This window comes from Pogoniulus pusillus, chromosome 16, assembly GCF_015220805.1.
Source record: "Pogoniulus pusillus isolate bPogPus1 chromosome 16, bPogPus1.pri, whole genome shotgun sequence".
Taxonomy (NCBI): domain Eukaryota; kingdom Metazoa; phylum Chordata; class Aves; order Piciformes; family Lybiidae; genus Pogoniulus; species Pogoniulus pusillus.
In genome coordinates this window covers 17526976-17536100 of record NC_087279.1, presented here as the reverse complement: position 1 = coordinate 17536100, position 9125 = coordinate 17526976, and the positions used below count along the sequence as shown (strand labels likewise).

The 9125-nt window shown below is 50.6% G+C and overlaps 1 protein-coding gene across 2 annotated transcripts in view; it reads right to left on the bottom strand.

The window, feature by feature from the left end:
• Positions 1-931: 931 nt before the first annotated feature.
• Positions 932-9125, bottom strand: part of PLXNA1 (plexin A1) — a 126826-nt gene continuing 118632 nt past the window's right edge. For both annotated transcript variants that reach the window (XM_064156823.1, XM_064156824.1), the window contains exon 32: positions 932-5656. In XM_064156823.1, the coding sequence (XP_064012893.1) occupies positions 5561-5656 (96 nt within the window). In that variant the 3' untranslated portion in view covers positions 932-5560. The remainder of the gene's footprint in view (positions 5657-9125) is intronic.

Genomic DNA, 9125 nt, shown 5'->3' with positions numbered 1-9125 from the left:
GGAAGGGAAGACACCAAGGAAAGAGAACAAAAAGCATCTTAAATCTGTGTGGTTTTGGAACACACACTCAACAGAGCCCCCAACCCCACACCCTGACGATGCACTCCCCAAACTCACCTCTGCCTGGAAATGTCCTCGCATGTCTGCTGTGGCCACCCAGCACTGCTGGGGAAGGTCACTGCCATGAAGGGGGTGCCATGGTGGCCAGCTGCTGGCATGGGCTTCCTCTCCCAGGGCTTTGTTTTGGGATCCTGCACATCCTGTAAGAGAGTTTCGGAGGTGCCCAGAGTTACAAGGTGACACTGTGACTTTGCACAGCTTAAAGACAAGGACCTTGGAAAAGAGGATGCCCTGCAGTGTGCAGAGCCTGCAGAGGCACAACTGCAGCACCACCACAGTACTCTGTACCTCTTTGCCACCATCCCCAAGCACTTGTGCTGACTCAAAGCGTGTAGCCATGAGAGGAAGGACCAGGCTTGGCCAAGAGGAAGAAGTGAAGCTGTCCCAAGCCTAGTCAGCTCCTTTTGACCCTGCTGAGCAGTAGTGCAGCTGGGCAGGTATTTATTTCCTCTTCCAGCACAATGAACTGAGTTCCTCTGCATCCCCTCAGCAGCTCTGTGCACGAGTGGAATCAAATTGTTATAAACTATTTCATGTAAGCTACCTCCTGCCCCACGTGTATCAGCCACCCAAATCCAACCACAACCACCTGGCACGGCCCTCAAGGCTACTTAGGGGGTACAAACAACCACAGCTGAGGGACACCATCACCACATGCATACCCAGCATCCTAAACAGCTCTATCCCATCCTACATCATGCCCATCCTAGCAAGCTCACAGATTTGATCACCGTTCCCAGGCTGGCCCTACCCCAAAACCACCTGCTCCTCCCACCTGCCTCAGCCCCAAAAACACAGGTGAGCCAGCAGCTTTAGCAAAAATGTTTAATCTCTCCTTGATGCTTGTGTTTATTTACAAGTACTAAATCTGAAGAACATTAAAATAGGAAATAGCAGGATATTTACACGATCAAAAGGTGTTCAACCAGCCACGCTGGCCTCTTGCTTCAAGTCTGAAACAATCACAGAAAGGTCATCAGGACTCTGGATTATTTTTCCCCCCCATCCCCCTATTTTTTTATTATTATTATTATTATTTTTTAACTGTTCAAACTCTCTGTCTCTCACCAGGTCCACTCTAGGTCCCCCCTGCCTTCTTAAAGGACAGCTCGTTGTGCGCTTTGGTTGGGAGCAAGCGAGCCCAAGCGGGGCCCACCACCACCCTGCCCTTTGCTCCTTGTCCCCGGGGCTGGCATAGGGCTCCTGCTGGAAGGGGACACCAGGGCCAGGCATGGGTGCCACTCCCCGGCTGGATTGACATTTGTATTAACCCCAAACTGAGCAGGCAATGTAAGCAGAGGGAGTCAGGGAGGGACCCGCCTGCTGCAGCTGTTGGGGATCAGCCTGCAGGGTCATCTGCCTCCAATGGTGGGGGCAGGGCAGGGGCTCCCCAAAATGCAGGCTCAGGGCAGGGGAATGATTCTCTGTCTCACCCCATCTTGGGGCACAGGTAAAAAGAGTCCTGCAAATGCTTCCCAGCCACTCCCTGCCTTTCTTTGCTCCTAGGCAGGGTTAAATGCAGACAGCCCGGCTCTGCTGCTGCCAGGCTGGGGTAAAGGAGAAAGGACAGGCTGCCTGGCACAATTAAGGACGCTGGGCATCACACAAAAGGCAAAGGTAGCACCAAGAAGCATCAGAGCTGCAGCCAGCTTTGCAATGCCCACCTCACTGACCACCACTTTCCCCATTAGAGGCAGCAAGGAGAACCTGGAAGGGTGAGGAGGTGCCGGCAGGATCCTTTGGTGGAGCACATTTGGCACCCCAAATCTCCCCAGGAGAAAGCCACGAAGAAACCATCCATGGGATCACACTTGAGCTCTCAGCAATGCATGGGGCCAGGGGGGACTCAGTGAGGGAAGCCAGTCCAGAGAGCACAGTCATGCCATGGCACTTCCAGCCTGCCTGGTACAACGCCCCTAGAAACCTCCCTGCTGCCCAGTCCAGTTCAGGACCATCATGGCCAATAAATTCACCTATCCCTCTAGCCCAGCAAAATCAGCACCCACAACACTGCTGCCAGCAAAGCAGTAGACCAACAAACCTCCTGCTCTAACAGTACTGCCAGTCCTCTTTTGCCAACAAGAACATTTTCAGTGGGATACTCTTAGAAACACACCTCCATGCTCTCCAACTGGCATCAGGGAGGGTCTCACTGTCCACTCTCAATCATGACACAAACTATGCACTTGGGTCCCTCAACAACCAAAGCTCCCCAAGACACTCTTACCACTGAAACAGGCAGGACCCACTGCACTTCTGGGTGGACACTCCCCTTCCACCAGGTTGCAGTGATCACCCACACATGGTCACCATCCTCCAGGGGATTTCCAGGACTTCCACCAATGCCACCCAGCCAGCAGCCCCACAAGGCCAAAGCTCTGAGCCAACCTTCCACCAAAGGAAGCTGTGGGCACCCCTCCACCCCAGCACGGTGGCAGTGAGTTCCACAAACGAGCCCCCAAGGGACCCCTCAGGAGGATCTTGTCCCACCAGAGCACCCAGGGAGATGCTGGCAGCCAGCAGCAGCCACGGCATGAGTAGGCACACAGCTGTCCTTTAAGGCTCTCCTTAAGGATTCATCTTTCACATTTTGAAATCTTTCTTTTTGCCTTTTTTTTTTTTTTTTTTTGCCATTTTGCCTTTGTTTTGTTTGGTTGGTTTTGGTTTTCATTTGGACCAGAAAGCGACAAATGCATCTCAAATTATATTTTAAAATAAACAAAGAAAAGAAAGAATTAAAATTGAAAAATAGATTAACAGGTCTAAACAAACCTCCTAATATTCAACACTTGCAGGGTTGGGGTTGGGGTATATATTTTTTTTGTTTGTTTGTTTTGTTTTATGCTTTTTTTTCTTCTTCTTCTTCTTCTTCTGTTTCTTAAAAAGATCAACTCAGACTAAAATCTAGCACAGTCATGCAACAGCCCACAGCTCTCCGAAATCCAGCGACAGCTCAGGGTTCATAGGTTTGGGAAACAATTATTACTCCTCTTTGTTTCATAGTTTTGCTGTTGTAGTTGCAGGGTTGTTGTTGTTGTTCTTTTGGTGGTGGTGGTGGTGTGGGTTTGTTTTTTTTTCCCTGTTGTGTTTTTGTTGGGGGTGTTTTGGTTGTCTGGTTGGGTTGGTTTTGTGTGAGTGTGTGTGTGTATAAACCGGCATCTTCTCCTTTCCTTCCTTATTAAAACAAACCAAAACCAAACCAAAATGACAACGCAATGAGAGATGGGAAGGCTTCGAAACAGATCGTTCTTGCCGTGGTCAGAAAGGTTTGGGAAAGCTCTTCCAGACCGTTTGGGATCCTTTGTTTGTTTGGTTGGGGTTTGTTGTCGTAGTAGTCGTTTGTTTTGTTTTAACTGGCTGTGTAAATTCATCTGGTACTTATAGCGGTTCGAGTCTCCTTCAGTTAACTATACAGCACCCCACTGGGGCACGAGAATTAGATTGTAACCACATATATATATATACACACTTTTATTCTTTTTTTTTTTTTTCTTCTTTTTCTTTTGTTTTTTTTTTAATTAAAAACTTCATTATTTCTCCCCCTCCCCACCCCCACCCCGCCCTTAATTTGCAATTTAAGGGAACGGACAGAAATCAGTTGGGCTTCTTTCCGCTTGGATTTCGATAGCCACCTGCTGCTGGCAGAGCCTTGCCCTGTCTGCCATGGCCTGGGCAGCGGTGGGAGCTCTGGGTATGGAAAAGGAAAGAAGGAAAGGGGTTTGCTCATTTCTTTTAGGGAGGGAAGATTTCGGTCACCAGCTGCCATTTGGGGCAGCGTTGGGAACCTTTTTGTCTCTGGGAAGCACAAACCCGCAAGGATCTGACGTTTTTTGAAGAGGGCAGCTGAGGGAGAGACCTCAGGTTTCCAGCAAATCCCCAAGCAGGGCAGAGGTGGTGGAGAGGAGATGGGGTGACAGCAAGGAGAGAAAGGGAGAGAAAGAAGTAAAAGACAGAGAAAGAAAGGCCAATCTGGGGCAGAAAGTCCTGCACACGTTTGGGTTTCCTGGGTGGAGGAAGCAGGCAACAGACCCGTGGCAGCTGAACATCCTGATGCCTCCACGGGCTGGGTCACCCAGCAGGGTTTCGCTGTGGGATCCTGGCCAGGAGATGTGGAGGAGCTGCATTCCTTTTCCCAGAGGATCTGGTCCCTTCCCCTGCATCAGCATAAAAAGACGATGGGACAGGGGGGTGGAAATAATAAAGAGGCTTCATTCAGGCTGCTCCAGTGTCAGGGGATCTGTCAAAAAGACCCCAGGCTGGCTCTCCACAACAGCCCCCAAACTCATGTGCTTCCAAAACCATCTGTTACCCCACACTGTCCTGGGACAGGCAGGAGCAGACAGCACTGCCCACACCTCCCTGTGGCCACCAGATCGGGAAAACAAGGACGAGCTCAACAAAACACTGACCATCCCTCACCGATTCCCCCAGGAAAAGAAAAACCAGCCTTGGGAATCTCCCTTCCTCTCTGATCCTGACCTCTAGAACCACTCCAGCAGCATTTAAATAAGAGCACCTATTCAGCTAACAAAATTCCCACCTTTTTTTTTTTGTTTGGTTTTTTTTTCTGTTTTTCTGCACTAAACAACATTCAAATAAAACATGGCACAGGACATACTGTAGAAATATCAAAGCTCAGGGATTTCTCCCTTTCCTGCCTAGCCCTACTGCTCCCTCCCCCAGAAATCTCCCCAGCATCAGTCCTTTAGCTTCTTCTTCTTTTTTTTTTTAACCCAGTTTTTGTTAGTTTGTTGCAAAGATTTAGAATCTTCTTTCTTTTCCCCTTCCTTTTTTTTTTTTGTTATCTTTTTTTTTTCTCCTTAAATTAAAAATTTTGTTTCTTTCATGTAAATTGTGCAAATATAGCAGTTAACACTAGTGGCAGAAGGCCAGAGAGAGAGAAAAGGGGGGTTAGAGACAGAAAAAGAGAGGAGGAGAAGGAGAGGGGGCAGATAGCTGCAGGGAAGGAGGGGAGAGCAAGTCAAGTACAGTAAAAATAGAAGCCCACCCACCCTCCCTCCACCAAAGTAACAACAACATCCAAACGCCGTCCCAGAAAGTCCCCACCCCCGGTCCCGACCCTCCTTCCTCGTGGGCTCAAGGGCTTTGCCCGGGTGAGGTTTGCCCGGCGGGTCCCGCGGGGCAGGCGATCCCCTCTCCTCCGCCCGGCTTCGCCTCTCTGCAAGGTCCCTGCTGCATCCTGGTTGGCCTGGGGGCTGCGTGCGGTCAGGGGTCACATCGATGTCGCTGCTGTCGTCGGGGTTCGGGGTTCTTTCCGCTGAAGGTTTCCGTGTTCGTTACGGGGAGCGTGCGGCGGCGGCGCGGGGCTCCCGCAGGTGCGGCCAGCCCCAAAGTCTGCTCCTGCCCGCGGCTGCCGCCGGCCGGCCCTCCCTCCCGCTGCCTCCGCTGCCCGGGGTGCTGGCACCGCGCTGCCGCCTTCTCAGCTGCTTAAGGCCATTGTGTCGATCGCCTGCTCCAGCTTACTCCTCAGCCGCTGCCTCCGGGCCTGCTCATCCTTCTCCAGTGCAGCTAAAATCTGGGCGAGAGAGAGAAGAAAAGAAGGTGAGGAGATGCCTTTCCAACCCAAAGTGTCTCCTTGCTGAGTGTTGCCAATGACATCAGGGCATGGAGATGTGAACGTCCACTGTCACATGAAATGCAACCCCAAAGCCAAGACGATATCTGCCCCCCACATCCATGACTCCAACAAAGCTACAACATCCTTAGGAAGGCAGGAGCTCCATTGCAGCCACTATGATCAAGTCATGACCTCCTTCCATGAGCACAAAAAGACCAAATCCACAAGGCTTCAGCTGCCGCCACTGATAAAACCCTGCTCGCCTCAACCCAAGGTGGACAAATGGGGGACACTGGGGTGATAGAGGAGGAGACCAAATGGAAACGCTGGCAAAGCCTGCCTTGCTGGCAGCCCTCAGTCTTGTGCAAGGGGTACACTCACAGATATATAATCATAGAATCAGTCAGAGTCGGAAGGGACCACAAGGATCAGACAATTCTAACCTCCCTGCCACGGGCAGAGACACCCTACCCTAGATCAGGCTGCCCACAGCCTCAGCCAGCCTGGCCTTAAACACCTCCAGGCATGGGGCCTCAACCACCTCCCTGGGTGACCCATTGCAGGCTCTTACCACTCTCATGCTCAACAACTTCCTCCTCATGTCCAGTCTGACTCTCCCCACCTCCAGCTTTGCTCCACTCCCCCTAGTCCTGTCACTCCCTGATAGTCTAAAAAGTCCCTCCCCAAAGGAGGGGATGACATCCAAGGATGACTTCCCCCCTTGAAATCCCCTTTCTCTAAACAAGGTCCTAGCCATGAGGACAGACAGCAGGGTGGAGGGACGGTCCCCTACTCTGGGCTGGGTGCAGCCATGCCAGGTTTGATGGAGCGGGAGGATGGAGGAAGCGGCTCCGAGTAGGAAGAAGGAAGTAATGAAGGGGCAGTTGCCCTCCCAGCAGCCAGAAGTCTCGTCTCACTAACACTGTGCCACCGGAGCAGAGAAGCTGATTTAAAAAAACAAACCTGACAGAAATCTCATCTCCTCGGGTGAGCTAGTTGAGAGAGCAAATTTTTTGCAATTAAATATCAAGGCATCCGTCAAAGGGGACTTGATTAACCATTTCATTGGCTGCATAATTGGAAACAAACTGTTGTATAATTAATAGACTTACTAGGAGGCAGGCAAAGTCCATCAGGAGCCCTACAGGTAACTTCTTAATGGGTAATCAGCTCCCTTTGATTAAGAGCTGCTGCAGTGCTGGCAGGTTGTGGAGCAGCGCACAGGGCGTGCTGTGCAGCATCCCCCACGCTGCCATGCAGCAGCCTCCAGCCAACACTATGCTCTGGCTCTTCACCAGGCTTTTAGGGGCAGGATGGTCCTTGTCTACTTGGGCAGTTAAGAGGTGCCTGATGGAGAATCTCTTCCCAAAGGAAAACTGCATTTCATCACAGTCGTCAGCTCCCAAGGATGGGAAAATTCACCAGCAAGAGCTGATTTACCTCTCCTGGCAGCAATGATCCTAGGCTGCAGCTGGACTTGCAAGAGAGCTGATGGATTCTGCCACAAACCTGCTGCTGGGGACACTCCCCCATCATCTATCTCCACAGCCACTCCCGGCTGCCACATTACATGCAGCATAAAATAACAGCACTTGCACAGAAATCACAACCCCACATGCCTGAAAGGTGGCTGAGCTGAAACCAAGTAAGAACTGATCCAAGAAGTGGAAGAGGAGCCTCTTCTGCCCACCTGCTGCCTCCATCTCTCCTGGTAAGAGATCTGTCTATCCTGGGATGCTGACTCACGACCTGGCCCTGTATTTAGTTGGTTCTCTTTTCTGTCAGCCTTACAGAAACAAGGCAGGAAAAGGGAATCTGTGCCGAGCGTGGAGACGCAGGTTTGTCACCTGCTGTAAGGAGCCAGGACCACTGATTACTAAGATGCAAGTACCCAAATGAAAATTAATTATGATTTTCATCCACAGCCAATGACAGCACATTATTGCTCTGAACAACAGGAAAAATTATTCTCTCCCATTCTGCATCAAAGAGGGTGCAATCGGGCTGCATATAATTGTGCTTAATGAATGAAAACAAACAAAGGGAACAGCTGCGATTTATTAATCCCATTACAAATAATAAAAGAAGTTCCTGAGAGCTGTGAACACACTTGTGCTGCTTGAAGAGCAGGCAATGGCAAGGCACTCAACAGATGTCAGGCTGCTGCTACAAGAGGACTGGTGCCCCTAAAGAGCAGCTCATTAATGCTACGTGGTAGCCTCCTTCCTCTCGCCCTGTATACAGGGGATGATTGAGGGACGACGGCTGCCCCACACTAGATCTACATCCTCCAGACTGCCCTTTTCCCACTTTCATGGTAGACACAGAGCTGTTGTACAAACTGTTGTAACCACAAGAGCCCTCTGTGGCCAACTCATCGCACACAGCTATGAGGGCCTCCTGCATGCACAGTCAAAAGTTGTTCAGGACCTGGCACAGAGATCCCATCAGTGTGGTCATCGCTACATGACCACCAGCTGCACAATGGCTACCACACAGCACCTTCCCAAGCACCAGGGTTTCCTCCCACTCCTGTAAGCAAGCCAGGCTTTCCTTCTCCTCACTCCTGCAAAGCACCAATCTCCACAAGGATTCTGGATGCCATAGTCCCAATGCTGACCTTAGATCCAGGGGCCAGCTCTGCTATGACCTGCCCATGGACTTGCTAAATTCACACCCAAAAGAGGCACTGGGAGATTCCTCTCAGGACTGCTGGAGGGTATGACAAGGAGCCTGTTTCCTCTGCCAGCCCTCTCTGAGCAAGAAGATGTTCTGGCACACTGTCACCTAAATAAGGCACTGTTCACAACTGTCAGTTCCCTTTATTGGGACAATAAAACCTATCCTATCACGTTCTATGTATAGATCTCTATTTTATTGTACTTCCATATTTTATGGCTTTAATAAAAAGATGTGGGGTGCAGATTTGAGCAGTGCTTTGGGAAGTTAATTTGTGTAAATTAAAAGAGAGGGGTTTTGAACCATTCTTGCTGGTGTTCACCAAGCAAGCACTGAAGAAGCCACGACCTCCAGCCTTCCCAGGGAGCACAGCCAGACAGCACCTGGGTAATCACACAGTGTCGGTACTGCTGTAGCACAGGGTCGCTGGCAGCGGATAGGAGAGGCACACTGAAACAACACCATGAAATCTATGGCCTCACAGAGCTCCTGTGTCAAATGCATAGAAAAACAGATGCCACCCACATTACTCACTGCAGAAAATATGAGGAATGAAGCACTGCTTACACCAGCACCTGGCGCCACGTTTCACAGACCTTTCCTTCCCTACCAGCCCCAAGCACAGACATGGACTCTGCGCTCTCTCACATTTCACAGAGTGGTTTCCTACAGGAAGAAGCAGGAGACTGCAGACACACAGACAAAGGGAAATGACTGGCAGCCAGGCCTGACTTCCCATCGCTGCACC